This window comes from Symphodus melops (genome assembly GCF_947650265.1).
Source record: "Symphodus melops genome assembly, chromosome: 2".
NCBI classification, from domain to species: Eukaryota; Metazoa; Chordata; class Actinopteri; order Labriformes; family Labridae; genus Symphodus; species Symphodus melops.
The window spans coordinates 4288883-4307782 of NC_136692.1; the positions used below are offsets into that span (position 1 = coordinate 4288883).

Genomic DNA, 18900 nt, shown 5'->3' on the forward strand with positions numbered 1-18900 from the left:
GCTGGATCATCTTCTTGTTGTGTTTTTCTTGATTAAAAATCCACCTCAATTATATTGGACCTGCTTTTACCTTCATTAATTTAATGAACATACAACATACGGCAGATTTTTTCCATTGATTCCGTGTTTAAATTGGCTTTGGGACACTCTGTAAGAAGCAACAGAAAAAAAAGCACTGATTAGCGTGCGTCCTCGTGACCTAAATGAGGGTGAAAATATATCTGCTAGTTGCTTCTTTAACCACCAGCTTGTCTGGTTATCTATCTCTCTCCTCATCTCCAAACAGGGCCTCCCAATTATCTGCGGATTGTTGTGCTGTTTTTCCTCCATCTGCAGATGTTATCATTAGACATGCCTGTCAAATGGAGATGAGCAAATAAGAAAAAAAAAAACAGAAAAGAATCAAATAATGTTCTGCATTCATAGCGCCTTTTTAAATGTGTGTGTTTATACAGAGCAGGGCATGCAAACCAGATTCCTGAAAAACACTAATAAAGGGAGTTAACAGGGAGAGAAACTACATGTGGTGCAGGCGTCGAGCCAAGTCGGGGGAATGCTTGGCCAACCAGTAAACAGTCTGCGCTGACACGCTGAGGCTCCCAGATCACAGGGAAGCATTAGAAATTTGCACGGGAAAAACAATTTTATCAAAAACTATTAACACACCAGCCTGAGGATGCAGCTGTAAAAAGTAATGGGTGAACTTTGTGTGCAGTTGTAAACGCGTGTGAGTGCGTTTGAATGAGACAGACAGAGAGACAGAGGGGAAATGAGGCTGGATCATAGAGATTTATTACATGGCCGTGGCATCCTAATTAGCATAAAGACTGGACCGGCCCACTCAAGCAGAGAATTAAAAACCTTAATTGTGCTGTCAGCCTTCCTCTCTCTTTCCCACTGTTGACTCTACTTCATTCCCCTTGCATTCGTCTCCGCCTGCTCCTCGGCGCCCTCTCCTCTCTGCTTATGAAGTAGCCTCCGTCCATGCTATTTAATTGTTGGTGATAAATGGGAAGCGGGATGTTTGTAATTGTCTGAGAGATGAGAAGAGCAGCGCGGAGATCGTCTGGAGGAAGTGGAGGAGAGTTGTTTTTTTTTGTCCTATTTGAAAGGATGAGAGTGAGGGGGTCGTTTATCAAATGTTTGCGTGAAGGAGGAAAATGAGCTTTGCAGACATTTGATGGAGGCCAGACCAGGCCTGAAGATGTGAACACAAACGTTTTTGAGTAAAATACAAAAGTTACTTCGAAGGATGGTGGAATAGAAAAGTTTGCATGTGCTTAAACTTGAATCTGATCTGCTAATTAATCATAACAACAAATAACAAACGTTACTGTGAAGTGCTCTGAGTGAGGCTCCAAATCGCAGACTCTGGAGGACAAGCTGTAATCGTATCAATCTGTGGAAAGAGGTATGGTCAATGTTACGTTGGTTTGTTTACTGCGAGCTGTGAAAGAAGGTTTAAAGATGCTAAAACTGTACTAATGTAATGATGGCACGTGCAGTAAACACAAAGGAAGATCAGCGTGACTAATAAAGGCTTGCTAGGCTCATTCAAGGGAATGTTCCGATTAATGTTAGAAGCTAATGTTAGCTCTTGTAGCTCATTGTGAGCAGAGTTAACCGTTGAGATGGACGCAGCTCTAACTGTAGATTCAACTTGACTATTTCTTTAACAAAAGAGATGTATAGTTTTAAAACAAATATGGAAGTAAGTCTTTATTTATATAGCCCTTTATGCTAGCGGAGGAACACTTTAATGACTCCAACCTGCTCACCCTGTTGGGCTCCATTTCGCCATAGCAACCTGTTCACTAGACATAATCCCCATAGACCACAGCCTCCAATGTACACAGGCGAGAGTCCTTTCAAACAGACGCCCGGGTTCAAGTCCAACTTTTCCAAAGTCTCTCTCCTAATTTCAAACTCTTATTTATTGTCCTGCCCAAACGAAGGCAGAAGTCGCAGAACAAATAAAAAATGCTGATGTCATAACGCCGGGCGTCAAGTGAAAGTGAGTCCCGATGGCACAAGTAAAAACAGGGCTGCGAATTCAAAACCAGACCAAGTCACAGCAGAATCACAAAGTCAAAAAAAACACATAGAAAATAAATGTAATTGAAAACCCTTGCCAATCCAGTCATCAAAACAGAAACGTGTTCCTCTTAATGAAAATAGTTTAGGCTGCTGCATTGCTCTGCCTTGAGGGCCCGGCATACTTTACAGTACAGCAGGCTCGACACTTAAATTTGGTTTATGCCAAATGTAAAGCACAGTAAACACTCCTTGATTGAGGTGATCGCTGGGAAATGTGGCTAGCATTTTAAGGACTTAGCCCACACAGTAAGCAGACAGAAGAGTGGAGAGATGAGGAAGATGTGGAAGGAGGAGGAGGAGGAGGAGGAGGAGGAGGAGGAGGAGGAAGTGCTCTGCGAGGGTCAGTCCTGTTTGTGCGTCTCTGCTGTCAAAGCCTCTCCTGCAGCAGCAGACGAGGTTAAGACTTAAGAGGCCGACGCCGCTCACACTCCCTCTCCCTCAGCACTGACAGCCCGCCACACACACACACACACACACACACACACTCAAGTTCCCACAAACACACATGTAGACACCAGCACTCAACATACACTGTTTTAAACTTTCCACCTTCCTTTTTAACCTGCTCTTCTTTTCCCTCTGCTTCAGATTCTCTCATTGTTTCTATCTTTCCTCTTCCTCTCTTCTTCTTCTTCTCTCTCTCTAATTGGTCTCTGCTAGGTTAGCTTAGACAGGCCTATTCATCATAGCACTATCCTCAGAGACAAACCCTCAGGGAGCGGGGGGGGGAGAGAGAGAGAGATAGACAGAGTCAGACGGGAGGGCGAAAGGGTCTGCCGCTTGTCAACCCACTCCTTTTCCCTTTTTCCCCTCCTACTTTCTCTCTTTTCTGCCTCCTGTGAAGTGCACTAGCATATCCTAAAATGATAAGGCGGAACATTGGCGGATCATGGCTTCTTTAATAACTTGAACGGTCACAACTTCTGCAGCCTAGTCCTGTCTGAACATGCGCACTGCCTTGCAGGTGGCATTCAGGAACATCACGTTACATCTCCCCCTTTAAGTTTGGGGCAACACAAACATACAATCTCTTTACATGTTCTAGCCTGCTGTCATAAACAAAATCACCTTTTATCCCCAAAATAAATTTCTCTCTCTTTTCTCAAAGATATTGTAATCTATTAACATACATGCAATTATTGAACTCAAGTCTACAGGGTAGTGGGTAGACTGCCACACCCTGAGGGAATGGGAAGGGGTTTATTGTGCCCCGTGGATGATCCACATTCCTCCTATATGTCAAGCCTATCTACTGGTTTCACTACACGCCCACTGCGTGTGATGTTGGCTCTCTTAGGTGATGTCTCAGCAGTAGTCGTATCGGAGACAGGCCAAGCTGGACTAGATGGACTCAGAGTCTGGTCACCACCGTTCTCAGCTGAAGCGGCGGTCTCTGGTGGACGTGATGGAGTCCATTCCCGGTTCACGATCTGCAGATGTCGTCGGTTCCTCCTGGTGACATCTCCTTGTGGTGTCCTTACGACGTATGACCGTGGAGTAGAGCATGACGCCTCGATGACCCCTGTTCCTGTCCATGTCTTTTCAGCGTCGGTTTTCAGCCTTACTCTATCACCAACCTCCAAAACCGGGAGAGGCTTTGCTGAGTACCTCCTGTTGTAGGCGTGCTCATATGCATGCTTGGCCTTAGCATCTTTCTGTCTGACAACGACAAGGTCAGGCCACGCTGGTCTTAGTTGGTTGTTGAGCTTTGGAACTGTTGTGCGTAACCTTCTTCCTTGTAGGAGCCTGGCTGGGCTTTCATTGGTTGGTTCTGTTGCGGTGTCCCGATAACATAAAAGAGCCAATCCGGGGTCAGGCTGTCCCATGATGCTCTTGGCTGTGCGAACAGCCCGTTCAGCCATCCCGTTCGCTTGGGGATAGTACGGACTTGACGTGCAGTGTTTGATGTCGTGCTTTTCTGTAAAAGACTTGAACTGTTCTGAGCTAAATTGGGGGCCATTATCCGTAACCAACTCTTCTGGAATGCCAAAACGTGTGAATATGCTCATCAGTTTAGTTATCACGGCCTGACTGGTAGTCGTGTTGAGACTCAGTATCTCAAGCCATCGTGAGTAATAGTCTATGACAACAAGAAAGTTCTTTCCATTATACTCACATAAATCCGCTGCAAGCTTTTGCCACGGAAGCTCAGGCATCGGCGTTGTGATCAGAGGTTCGCGATGCTGTCCTGGCTTATGCTCATTGCAGTGTGGACATGAGGTGACTTTTTCCTTGATTGACTTACTCATCTTTGGCCACCAGATGGCATCCTTGCATCTTTCTCTACTTTTGTTCAAACCCTGGTGTCCATGGTGAATTCGCTCTAACATCTCAGCTCTCATTGTCTGAGGAATCACGATGCAGTTTCCCTTCTTCACCAGTCCGTGTTTCTCGCTCAGACTGCCTCTCTCTCTGAAAAAGTCCTGAGCTGATCTGGCAACATCTCTCTCATGTCGAGGCCAGCCGGTTCTCACGTACTGTCTGACTAACCTTAAGGACGTGTCATCTGCAGTCTCAGCCCGTATGCGTTCCAGCACTGTTTGAGGCTTCTCGTGTTCCTCCTCGAGGGCATCGACATATGCTTGGACTTCCTCACTCAATCCTGAGTTGTCAGTAGCCGACTCCGGGTGCCTTGACAGTACGTCGGGAACTATCAAATTTTTGCCAGGGATGTACTCAGCTACTGGGTTAAATTTCATTAAGCGAATTAGAAGTCGCTGGCATCTCAAGGGGGTTTTGTCTAGGTCCCTGTGGTTAATTAGAGTCACTAGCGGTTTATGGTCGGTCAGCAGCTTGTAGCTCTCCAGACCGCACAGATAGAGATAGAACTTCTCTGAGGCCCATACGCTAGCGAGACATTCTTTTTCGATTTGCGCATACTTCTTTTCGGCTTCGTTTAGTGTACGCGAGCAGTATGCTACAGGTTTGAGTGTGCCCCCATGGTCTTGAAGCAACACCCCACCCAATCCATAACTGGACGCATCGGCTCCCACTACAGTCGGTAGTTTAGGGTCAAAATACTGTAGCACTGGGGCTGTTGAAATCAGCGCTTTAACTTTGCTGAAGGCATCGTCTTGCTGTGGACCCCACACCCATGCTACATCACTTCTCAGCAGTTGGTTAAGTGGATAGAGGGTTTGCGACAGGCTAGGGATGTATCGACCTACATAGTTAAACATGCCTAACACCCTCCTCAACTCACTCACGTTTGTGGGTTTCTCCAAAGACGTGATAGCGGACACCCTTTCAGGGCTTGGAGATGTTCCATTTTGACTGACGACCTGGCCAAGAAAGTGAATGGATGTCTGCCTGAACTTACATTTCTCGCGGTTTAGTTTTAGGCCTGCCGCACGGATCGTGTCCATGACCCTTTTCAGGTTGCTGTCGTGTTCTTGCATATTTGACCCGTACACCAGAATATCATCCATGTATACAAGAGCTCCTTCATGGTCGCGCAGTAACTCCTGCATTTTTCTCTGGAATATTTCTGGTGCTGAACTGATGCCAAAAGGCAACCTTTTGAAGCAATATCTTCCACTCGGCGTTATGAAAGTGGTTAGCTTTGAGCTCTGCTCGTCTAAAGCGATTTGCCAGAACCCACTGGCTGCGTCGAGGGTTGTATACACTTTGCTACCAGCCAATTTGTGCAGTATGCTATCTGTGGTTGGCAGGATAAACTTTTCCCTTTTCACATTTTCATTTAACTTTGTTAGACCTACACATATTCTAACTTTTCCGTTGGGCTTGACCACAGGCACCATGGGTGCTACCCATTCTGTAGGCTCTGTTACGCGCTCTATTATGCCCATAATCTCCATCCGTTTCAACTCCTCCTCTACCTTGGGTATAAGAGGAATGGGAATGCGGCGAGGTGCTGGTATGCTGTAAGGTTGCGCGCCATCTTTAAGGATTATTTTGACGGGTTCTCCTTTAAGTAGTCCTAACTCCCCAAAAACGCTCACATCCTCAATGTGTTGTATTAGGCCTAGGCGAGCACCAACTGTCCTGCTTAGTAGGTTTTCACATGTAGACTTCACTACTATTACCCTAAAGCAACAGTCTGTGGGTTTGCTCCCCAGCTGGACTCGTGTTTTTGCGAGAAACTGTCCCATCTGCCCTACGTTCCCACCTGGACTCGCCAATTTAGTTTTAACTGGGCTGAGTTTTGGCCTAACACGAAGGCGATTAAATGTAGCTTCGTTCATTACAGTAGTGTCAGCACCTGAATCTATCTTAAAGCTGACAGCTGTATTACCTATCACGAGCGTGGTGCGCCATGGTGGCTCAGTGTCTGAGATGACTTCATCTAAGCCTTCTTCCGCTGCCATATTATCACGCGTTTTCTCTTCTAGTGACCCAAAGAATAGTGTGTTTACTTCCTCAGTCAGTTCTTGAACCATTTTGGTTTTGCACTTAGCTGCGAAATGACCTATTTTCCGACATTTATTGCATGCTCTGTCTTTGGCTGGACATTTGTCTCTCTCGTGCCTGCGCCCGCATCTACCACAGTTTTGTCTCTCCTCTTCGCGACCGCCATTTGCCTCGGCCTGTTTCATCTTCCACGTGCCCTGCGGGTACCTGTTTACTTCGTCCACGTGTCCTGTAGCTGCGTCCTCGCTATTCTGTAGCTTTACTAGCTCGGAGTGTCTTGCCATTTCGGCCGCTGATCTTAGAGTGAGGTCTTTTGTCATCTGGAGCTTGAGTGAGATTTCTTTATCTTTAACTCCTATCACAAGTCTATCCCTTATTTCCTCCTCTTTGTCTCTGAAGTCACAGTGGGCGGCTAGCTCATACAAGTGACGAATGTACTGTTCGACAGACTCACCCGCCTCCTGAGTGCGTGAGTGAAAACGAGCTCTCTCGAATATCACGTTTCTTTTTGGGACAAAATGGTCGTCAAATTTGCCCAACACGGTCTCAAAGTCTTCATCATCCTCACCAATTTCGAAGTGGAACGAGTTGAACACTTGTTCAGCATCTGGACCCATTGAATATATCAATGCGGAGACTTGGACTGCTTGCTCCTCGATGTTCAGCTTCGTTGCAACTCGGTACCTGGAGAAACGTTTCTTCCAGTCGGGCCAGTTCTCCGGTTTCGCGAAGTTAAACTGCTCCGGCGCCGAAAACTTTGCCATATTGTTCTAGTTAACTTTAACTTCTGACACCATGTGAAGTGCACTAGCATATCCTAAAATGATAAGGCGGAACATTGGCGGATCATGGCTTCTTTAATAACTTGAACGGTCACAACTTCTGCAGCCTAGTCCTGTCTGAACATGCGCACTGCCTTGCAGGTGGCATTCAGGAACATCACGTTACACCTCCCACCTTCCCCACCTCCACCGTAAATGTCAGTTTTTGCTGAGGGTCGAGGCCGGTGAGGAGGGAGGGAGGGAGGGGATGTAGACACATTAGTTAGGCTATTAGTTCAACAAGCTGCTTCCATGCCTGTCAATGGTCCAACATCTACACACTGACACACACACACACACACACACACACACACACACACACACACACACACACACACACACACACACACGCGCTGTACTCTGACGTTTGTTACATGTAGTACCTGTGTGAGGGAGTGATGTGAGTGATGGGCTGAGGTCAGAAAAAAAACTTTACATGGAACTACGTGTCTCATCATTTGGTCCGTCTGGGGGGGTCGTAATGAGTGAAACACAGCACATAAGTACTCTGACTGTGGTGATGAGCCAGGGTTTGTACACTGTGTGAACATCCTCCGTTTGATATATGTGTGTGTGTGTGTGTGTGTGTGTGTGTGTGTGTGTGTGTGTGTGTGTGTGTGTGTGTGTGTGTGTGTGTGTGTGAACATGGATGCTGCTAAAGGCCAATGAGAGACATGTAAACGCTCATCCCGTGAGCTCTGAATGTCTGCAGTGAAAAGGTCAAACCACGTCTTTTTTTTTACAGCGATTCTGTCAGAGTTTCTTTTGGTTTGACGAGCCGACAGTCAGAAGACCGTCTCGCTTCTGAGACGCTACGTTTTAAAATCCTTGCTTAATTTGCTCAGTAATAAAGCCAAATGATTAAAAGATGGAAAAAGGAAACAAGGGGGTTTGTGCCAGTCAGGCTCGAAAACTTGTGTTTCTTAATGCATACAGCAAATAGTGTGTTATATCCAGCACCTGAATAAGTGATGTGTGTGTTTGCTGACTTTTCCCTTGAAATAATTTTTGACATTAAATTTAAAAGAAACCTAAACCTTTAAAATAAAAGTCTGCTATCAAGCTCCTTTTAAAGTTTTTACTTTAAACACTCTTTAATTGAAAGGTAATGAAGTGTGTGTGTGTGTGTGTGTGTGTGTGTGTGTTTAAACACATGTTCATGTTTTTTATACAGATTTTTTTTTTTTTATAGAGATGAGTAAAAATGAGTGCAAATAAAAAGAACTACAATATTGTAAATCGTACTCAGTATTTGCATGACTTGCTTATTATTGCTGATTTAACCAGAACAAATGCACTCATGGAGATAAACAGTATCCAGTCGGCAGAGAGCAGAGTGAGGATGCAGCAGCAGTCATGAATATGCAACACGTGTATTAACACACATCCTGCTCCATCCTTTTCCTGAATGTTCTGTCAGTTTCTCTCCTGCTTCTCTTCCTCTCCTCTCACTCCTGATATCTCTTCAGCATTTCCCCCCCCCCACCCCCACCTCTCTGTGAGCCCCTCTTCACTAATCAGCTGAGGCCCAATTATACTCAGTTGGCCCCCCACGCCTCCTCCCTGCAGGGGCTCTGGAGGGCCAAAAAAATACCGATGCTGACTGACGTTAATTTGCATGACTTCTTGGCCTCCATAAGTACCACTGTTGTCCGTCTCCCTGCTCTGTATAGGAAGCCAGAGGAAGAGGAGGAGGAGGAGGGAGGTAGAACATGTCAGTACCTAGTCATGTTATGTAATCTGCAGCAGTAGGAGGAGAGTGAAGAGGGCAGAGGGTGTGGCTCTGTTTTCTAACTAACTAAACACTGTCAAACCCTCGTTTCTCCAGCAGACGTTGATGTGACAGATGCTTCAGCAGCTCTGCACCTGTCAGAAAAACATCGTCTGAGGCTGCGAATGTTTGGATACATTGTGTAGTCTTCTAGCAAAGCAGACGTTTTTTTCTAATTTAACTATAGAATTGCTAAATTAAACTTTCTCCATTTCATACCCGTTTCTAATTATGATTTTGTCTCATGCATCAGCGGTAATGAGGGAGGAGGTTTAAATTATCCCGGTAGCACCAAACTGTCAGTGTGACAATTTGAAAGTTTTGGGTGATTTAAATAAAAGGAGCAGCCTGGCTGCCCTGACTTGTACAGTCTTGTGTTTGGATCTACTCTTAATGTCTGCAGGATTTTAAAATTCGAAGAGCCACACTGTAAAAAGATTCAAACTGATGTCGTACTTTGAGTCCTTTTGTATGAGTCGAACGACACAAACTCTGGATTGAATCCTACAAATCCCATGATGCAACTCATAAGCACTAAGACTCACATCTTTGAAACTCAAGTCCTCCATCATTTTCATTTTAAACTTCACAAAGCAGCCAGAGCTAAACATTTAACCGCTGATTTGGTTGATCATGCTGTGATTTAGTTTCCATGGCGACTAAATCCATGCGTCATATTTTAAAGTTTTTCTTTTTTCTTTCAAACTTTCCAACACTATAATCACTGTGGGATTTTACACAATCACATACGTGTTCAGGCGTGAGGAAGTTTGAATAAAAATCAAGGAAAGGGTCCCACATCCGGCTCTGTTGTTTGGGATCTAATGATGATTGTTAACTTTCCCACAGGTGTTTATACTTTCTTTCACAATCTATAAGACCTGCCTTTCTTTGGCAAGTATCCAAAGTAGGCTTCCCCCCACACACACACACACACACACACACACACACACACTCAGGCTTACCGTGCTGCTCTGGTGTCCTGGGCAGGCACCCAAGCTGTGGACAGCGCAGCCTGTGTCTCAAGCTGGGTTTGTGCTGTTTTCTGTGTGCGTAGCGTGTTGTTGCCATGTCGCGGCTTGTGTCCTATTATCACCCTTCTCCCCCTTCCTCCCACTTCTCCTCCTCCTTTAATCTTCACACACACACACACACACACACACACACACCTCTGCCCCCTCCTGGACTCGGCCCGCAGCCAAGACTGCAGCACTGGGACACTACACTGAGTCCGTGGGGTGGGAGGAGGAGAGGGAGGGGTTTTGATCTGTGTCCCCAGGATGAAAGCTGCACTGCGGGGTCACACTGAGACACAAACAGCCTCCTGCTCTGGAAGTCAAAGCTGACTGGATGTTGAGGAATGTGACTTTTAAACCAGCAATAAAGAAGTGTGTGTGTGTGTGTGTGTGTGTGTGTGTGTGTGTGTGTGTGTGTGTGTGTGTGTGTGTGGTAGCCATTTATAGACACACACAGAAGCTTTAACTCCAAAAAATTATTTTTTATTCTGAAGGACCAATAAAATTATGGCAAATATTTACAAATAATTACTTCTTAGCTTCACATTACAGGTACATAAATGGAATAAATTCACCAACAACAGTCACTCAGGTGGACGGATGGACAGGTACACAGACCGAGTATGAGGAGATGCATCAAGCAAACTGCAAATTTAATATTTCACAGAAACCTAGGAAATAAAATAACAATAATATCAACAATAGAATTATGAAAAATAATCAGAACATCAAATTCACAATTTAATTTATTTCCAGTTCTCTGAACAGAATCAGAAACAAAAACAAAATGAAAAAAGAAGAGAGGAATCAAGTGATATGATATCTTTGGCAAATTCGCACTGCAGTAAAATACATTCAAATATTAAGACAACACACAACACACAAAGAGAAAAAACACCAAGTTTTGTTTGCAACTACTAGAAAATTGAATAAAAAACATACACATTTTCTTAAAGAAGCTTTTCTTTAACTTTTTTTTTTTTTTTTTAAATCCTCCCCCTCCAGAATATTTGAAGGCATTTCTTATCTTCACTTTGTGTTTGTATCTGTAAGTCTTTTCTGCTATTTTATACGTTTTTATTTTGTACAAGAATCTATCATTTAAAACAGGCATCACAGGCTTTGGTGAATGTTACAGATATGTTTTCTTTTTGTCGCGTTGGATTTTGAAGAATTGTTAAAAACCTACTTTCATCTTTGCGCTCTGGTGTTTTTCTATCCGTCTTTTGTATGCTCTTTATCTTTTTTTTTTACCAAAACATTACAGATATAAATATCTCTTTTACACCCCAGATAGGAAGCCATGGACACACAAAAAAACTCCAGATTGTTACACGAAAGGCCACAGTAAGGTGAAAAATCATGTCTTCTATTTTTAATTTTTTTTGATTGAAACATCTGCTTAAAAAAGCAGAGTTGATTCTCGTAGGCTGAGTCCTGTGTTTGTCTCCTCTTCCACAGTTGAATAATATTAAGATGTACAGAACATTGTATCACTTCAGTATGAGATCTGTCCAGAGCCTAGTTATATCAGCGAGCATGAAACAGATTGTGCCACTAATTGCTGTCAAGATGTGATGCTGAAATCCCCTCAGGTTTCACCGAGGCAGTAGCCATCTTTATGGATTCATATTGAGATACAGTCAGGCGGTGCACGCTCGCTGAGAAATCACAATAAAGCAAAAAAAAACAAAAAACGAATTTGCATTTATTTCAGCGTCCTATTTGACTTGGAGCTGGGATAACAATTCAGGATGCAATTGTATTTTCATGGAGAGTAAACTGGAGAAGAGATGGAGATGAAATGCCCCTGTTTGATCTGAAACTTGTGTTTCTTACACTTTTAAATGCTCTCAACAATCAGCGCAAGAAAAAAAGGATTTCCAGATGCAACCTCACAGAATATCCCTGGCCTAACATACAGTAGCTACCACTAAGCAATATTGCCATTGAAATGACCTCACTTTGGCACGCTGCTTCATTCCTATGCAGGATTTCTGACAGGACAGTGAGCATCACGTCTAAACAGTCAGAGAGAAAAGTAAGAGAAGGAGACGGGGGAAAAAAAAGGATTAATAAGGCTGTCTGAAGAAGGAGGGAGGGCTTTTTGAGGAAGGTCACAGGCCTGAAATCAACAGAATACTTTTAATATTCTCTAATCCTGGTGGTGTGGCAGTTCTACGGGAGGGGAGGCGAGGGGAGAGAGAGGAGGAGACGGGAGCTTGAGATATGATGAGATTAGGGCCGAGGGAGGGGGAGAAGAAAGACGGAGTGAGCTTCTGATGGCACAGCAGGTTTGGTCTCCCCTGGGGAACACGGGGGCATGAGAGGGGGGGGGCGATCGACACTCCACAAAGGACAAAGGGAGGGAGAGAGAGAGTCTGTACTTATATTTATATGTGTGTGTGTGTGTGTGCCGCCCCTGTTCGCCGTGCTTCCTACAGTACCACCCACAATGACTGTCCCCCCCCCTCATCGCCGCAGTCAATGTCACGGCCGCCAATCGAAACAACTGCAGGCCAATGGGAACGCGTCCTCTCCACGTGTGAACCAATTGCAAGGCAAGCTGTGTGTCACTACGAGGTGCATAGTTAACAAATAAGCCTGTTAATGTATCAGTGGATTCTGGTAGAGCGAGCGTCAATACGGACGGTTTGGTGCCATTGTTTCTCGTGAGCGGAGACTTCCTCAAGGAGAACGACTTCAATCAATATTTCTTCAAGTTCACATAAATATGTGTCAGCGTGTGTTTGTTGATGCAGTACACGTTTAGGATGCTGTAGTTGAATAAGATGCTTATTCAATGAAGAGATTACTTTGTTGGTATTAATTTGCCTTATTCTGATATTTTCTGTTTTTAACTCCTCGTCTGTTAGTCTCGGTCAACTCTGATCCACAGCTGTAAGATGTTAATTCTCCCTGCTCTTAAACCTTTCAGTCAGAGATCAGTTTGAGTTGAAAGTCTCAAATACAGAAGCTCAGCATGGATGGTAGGTAGGAAGCCTCTTTTAATGTTTGGTAAAGCTGGAAAATATGCATCAGATGGCCATGTAGAACAAAATAGACTCAGAGCAAGCAACAACCTCCAGTGTGAAGCCAATGCAGAAGTGTAAAAAAAAAAAAATTGTGCTCCTCGAGCGTCCACTTGAGACTGGCTGCAGAAGCCCCGGAGGTCCCATTAACACCCATGTTTAAATATCTCAATTTGACAGCAGACATAAACATGTTTACAGCCTGGTTAGAAAATGAATTTCATGTCATTTTGTAGCTTTTCGTTATTTTTACAAACTGTATGTTTTGTTGTATAGAGTTGTTGGACGATTTGCAGAACTGTGGTACAGCTGATCGACTGACAAGATGTCCTGCTTAACGAAAGTTAGCCGGCAGTTCAAACGTGTTGACTGCCGTCGCTGGGCTTCTGGAACCAAATGACGATGTCACTGAGGCGACATCCATGTTTTATAAACTCTATGATTCAGAGCTGAGACCAATATGAAGAACATCTTAGTTTAGCTTTAACCAAAGAGCGTGATCAGACTCGACAGCCAGCATCAGGAGGCTGGATGTAGAGAATACGTTTTCATGGCGGCCAAACCAAAAACTTTTGGACATATTTCACTTTAAACCACATGCTAACCTTGAGATAGCACCCGAGGAAAAGTCTGAGGATTACCAAATCAAGAGGGCACATCTTCTGGGGACCGTGGTTGCTTGCAGCACATCTACTTTCTTAATTTCAGTAGCCGTTGTCGTATCTGTTCACAAAGAATCTGAAATAACGATGGCAGAGGGTCACTGAAGTCTTTTCAGATTTATCCTCTGGAGACCAAGTGAATGTTGGCACCAACTTTGATCCCAGTCTGAGAAGTAGTGATTAAAAACTTTAGAGAGAGAAAAGTTTTCTCTATTAAAGGTCAAAACAATTGAAGGCGGGGGCTCAGTGCTGCCTCTGGTGGCTGGCAGTGATAACACAGCAATTCTAATAATAACGCTCTCAGTCGCTGCACTGAGCACTTCATCGGAGCGTCCGTCCAGTTGATTAAAAAGAAAAGGAGTCTTTCAGCTTATTTGACTTTACACAGTTTAAATCAGATATAATGAAATAGATCTCTATTTTGTTGCTTTATTTGTTTGTTTGTTTATTTTACGTGCATGAGGAGATTGCTGAAAGATTTTCACTCAAGTGGGATTTCAACACAATCAAAATACCAAATTAGATGTATTAGTCTGTGGCTGACGAGTTCTGGGACACTTCAAGCTGAGAGGCGCTGGTCTTGGGAGAATTGGGCATTTTGATTAAGTATAGTTCCTGCTTTCAGGAATGCAATATTTATGTAAAGTCTGTAAATCTTATTCCAGAGTCGGGACTGCAGTAACTGTATGCTACTCATTTTGTTTTAGACTTCCTGTTATCTAAAGCCCTGTGTATGCATGATAGACAAAGTTCAATTTTAGGAGTTGAGGAGGGGCGCTGAATACGTTTTAATGATACATGGTCAGTCGGGGGTGTTGACATATAAAACTAAAGGCACTGTCCTTGTTTTCAGCTGGTGTGGTTCAGGTTCAATAATGCCTCAGAAAGATCAAGAGAGAAAGACAGAAATAAGGAAAGGCTCCTGCTGCGGCGCACGCTGGCAGCACAGCAGGCGAGCCGTCAGAAGAATCTTCTTTAGGGTTGTGTGCACACAACTTTTTAAAGTCTACAAATGTAAAAGGATCCACTTTATCACGACTTCAAAAAACTCAGAAACAACAAAGATTGAAAAACTAACAGCTCTGTTCTGTGTTCATAGGTTTATGTTTATAGAACTATATTTAAAGTCTCACGCCGCAGATTTGGTGCCTCCAATCTGGGCGTCTACGTAAAACTACACAGTAGCAGTGATGCGCTACAGTCAGCCACACACACACATACACACACACACACACACACACACACACACACACACACACACATCCAAAACAAACAAAGGGACAGAAAAGGTGTAAACACTTGCAGACGATGGCTAAAACAACACCACAAACCTCTTCGTCTTTTATGGTAAAAAAAAAAAAAATCATCACTAGATTCTAAATTCATATGTGATTAAATTTCTATCGACGTTGCGAATACTCTTCTCGTTCACTGATTATTGTACAACTCTTGTATGGACAGAAGTGAGACAGGAAGCTATGTACAGGGTTCAGGAAGATATTGCCCCCTCACAAGATCAACACTGTGGGCCCCCCAAACGTTTGAGAGAGATAACACACTGATTTGAGATCAGTGCTCGAGGGCAAATCTGTCCTCCGCTGTCTGTACATGGATGGGTAAGGCCTCGACCCTGGTGTCATACATTGTCACAGCGCAGAACTTATGCAGGAGACAAACAAAAAAAACAAAAAACGTTTCACTTGTTTGTGTGTTTTCATGAAAGCAATGCTTTTATAGAAATAGTTTCAGGATGTCAAACAGCACAAGGACAAGCACTCAAAAGTATAGAAGAAGAAGAAGAAAAAGTACTTAATGGTTCTGAAAGGAAGTAAAAAAACAAAATAATGTGGCGCCTTTAAATGATGATTGAGTCTCTTTGTGCTTTTGTAGTAAGTCAGCCGATCCACTAGGGGGGGCCCATCTTTGGGGAGTTTAAAGAGAGAAATAGAAAGAGAGCGAGAGAGATTGAGAAAAGAGAGGGTGCCACTATTTCCCGACTCTTCTTTTTTTTTTTTTTTTATAACAGGATGTAGGAAAAATGGCGTTTTAATAAGTGGCACCCGTGTCGACTGATACCAGGCAACAAACCATAAACAGGAAAATCGCAGTCGCCTCATATTCGGAAACAAGGACTTCTTTCCATATTGACAGTTTTTAAGATTTCATTTTTCACTGCATCATCATCATCATCATCATCACTACTCTAGCACAACAGCGTGACACATATTATAAATCATTACAGGCATTCACTCTCACACCGGAGTGCAGCGCGGAAAAGCTTCTTAATATATTACTCTGTCTCCTTCACCATAAATAGCTCTTGATCACGAGTACGTCTTGGCTGGAGAGGGAGGATAGCACCTTCATGTACAAAAACACTCCCTATTGGATTTACTGTCAGTCAGATGGGAACTTGGTTGCTGTTTGTGTAACAGCGGGGAGCCCAGATTCATGGCTGTGCTTCACTGAAAGGCATGTCTGTCAGCCCAGAGCAATCAAATCCCTTAAAATGGAAGTGAGCAAGTGAGAAAACAGGTTTCCAAATGGAGTAAAAACACACTGGGGGTATTTCAACAACCACTGAAATTTAACATCCCAAAACAAAATTACAGTTTAGCGACAAAAGTCAGCAATGCAGGCCTGTCAAGCTTTCATACATCATGCAGAGTGATGTCTCATGTTGGAGCCGTTCTTTGGAAACAGACGTGCAAAAACTTGGATAGATTAAAAAAGGCTTGTGCGCTTGTGTTTTAGGAAAAGATGCGAGTCATTATCAGGCGGACACGACAGGCTGGAGATGTAAAAAATGAGCCAAGCTGCCGACATCTGGTGCTAAAAATTGGATTGTGACAAGCTATGGTTCCTGCTGTGTGCACTTTAGGCTGGCTGCAGACCTCTGGAAGTCACACACAAGTCCTGTTAATTCATGTCACAAACGGGAGGGTGATTTTTAGAGTTATTTATAGACTGACATCACTGCATGTGGGCAAGTAGAAGCTGCCAGGAGGCTTAAGTCCCGTCTCAGCTCCACCTCTGGGCCTTTTTTCTCGAATTAGGTTGAGACAACATTTTCAATATGGCGACTACCATCATTGGGCCTCAAAACTCCCCTACAGTGACCAACAAGTGACGTCAGTACGATTACGTCCATATTTCATACAGTCTATGCAGTGAGGCTACTGTTAATACAAACAACATGTGGTAAACGTCACACAAACAAACAGCAGATGGATGTCCGGGTTTGTGCTCGTCAAACAAGCAAGCGCACATCCATTAGTGGATTTGGTTTAAGGGAAGCTTTTAATGTTAGCACGTTTATCAAAGTATAGCGAGGATTTGTTAGCCCTCTAATTCTGTTCTTTTTACATGAACGTAAACAGACTCTTGAAATAAAATATGGATATGTATCGAAGCTAGCTGATGGTGTTAAAATTCCCACAGATGAATATCAGTCATAGTTGCTAACTGGTACCGTGGATTGCTAATCTGCCACAGCGATCACTGTGGTGCTACTGTGCAGGATTAGATACACTTGACAGGCCTTGCATCATGATGCTAAACAAAGGACACTCATCAAAGGGTCAGTGGTTGAACTAAACACTCCCATTAAAAGTATGAAGCATTGTGATATCAGGGTAAAAGTGTGACATCAAAAGCAAGGAGACTAGAATGACAGCGATGTGGAGGATTTTGGTCATTAAGAGTTATGAAAATTGGATTGTCTTTACTTCACCTCAGCGTGGCATAGAAAATTGATTGATTGATGTGGGGGCATAAAAAGACTGTTTGAATGAGTGTTTCTTTTTTTGAATCAGCCCAAAGAATTTAATCACAAATAACTGAAAACATTACATTTTACCCGGAAAATCACAATACAGTGTCTGTCACTGCTCTGCTGATTTCTTGGAGTAGTTGATGATTGGTTAAAAAAAAAGGGGATCTGATGCCTTGTTGCAGCGTGAATATTTCACTCCCTTATTATTTTGTCTCTGCTATGCCTACTTCCTCACATTAAGCTATTCATCAGTGTTGCAGCCCAGCAGTGCAATTGTTGCCTTGAGTGTCATATAAAGAAAATGTGAACTTTACTGACGTCATATCATGGAAATCTTCATCCTCATTTTGCACTTAGGCAGGCAGTTTTTTTTCTTTTTTTTTTACTGAGCATTGCTGGTGCTATCCATCCCTCCCTTCTTCCCTCCCTTGTATCTTCATCCTCCTCTCCTCTCTGTAGGAGGGGTCAGTGGCGGTCGTAGGCGGAGGCTGTTGCAGTAGCAGCAGGACCTGCGCCCCGTGATGTTGCTCCGTAGTAGTACGGTGACCCTATGAAAAAAAAAAATGCAGGAATAAATGTATTGTTCACTTTTTTTTAAATTGATGCAAACATGTATTATGTGATATGAAAATATTTAACCCAAAAATGAGTTCAGTTTATCACAACTTTGGTATTTTTTAGGGGTTTAGCTTTGTTCACTGTGTTCACCAGGTTTTGGGATCTGATTCGTTCAGACAAGGTGACCACCAAATTAAGTCAACTGAAATGATTAACACTTTTGATCACTTGAGGGCATTTTGTCAATATTAAAATACTGCACAGAGACTGTTGATAACTTAGACTTTATAGGTTAAAAACTTAAAATGTATTTTCTATCATCACAATAAAGTGGTGACCTCTGGGGGTCACAGTAAATATTACAGGCAAAGGATGAAGTCAGGTGACATATCAGCCAAAAATGCTTTTTAACTTTGTGTTCAAGAGCACAACAGGCTGCATCATGAACGCCAATGTTCACATATTGGTTATGCACCCCGTGCTACTGGAGGTCACCTCTAGAGGGCACACCATCTAACTCATCTACTAACTCATGTTCGGGATGTAAAACTACAAATTTGACGACAGAACTAACATACTATTAAAAACAATAACCGATAGTAACATCAGCGTTCTTCTGCAGGACTCCCTTGAAAAAGAGGTTTTTAACCTTAATGGGAGTTATACTGTTTAAATAAAGGTTAAATAAATTAAATCAGTTCAGTCACTGGTGACAGAACACAACATCAGCACTCTTTCCACTTTCTTTCTCTGTGAACAGACGTAACCGTCCTTGAATGGTTTCCGTGAAGTTTCGC

At 43.4% G+C, this 18900-nt stretch overlaps 1 protein-coding gene across 5 annotated transcripts in view; it reads right to left on the minus strand.

The window, feature by feature from the left end:
• Positions 1 to 16728: 16728 nt before the first annotated feature.
• The window catches only part of pax5 (paired box 5), a 56392-nt gene continuing 54220 nt past the window's right edge, over positions 16729 to 18900 (minus strand). For all 5 annotated transcript variants that reach the window (XM_079338395.1, XM_079338396.1, XM_079338398.1 and 2 more), the window contains one exon: positions 16729 to 18093. In XM_079338395.1, the coding sequence (XP_079194521.1) occupies positions 18011 to 18093 (83 nt within the window). In that variant the 3' untranslated portion in view covers positions 16729 to 18010. The remainder of the gene's footprint in view (positions 18094 to 18900) is intronic.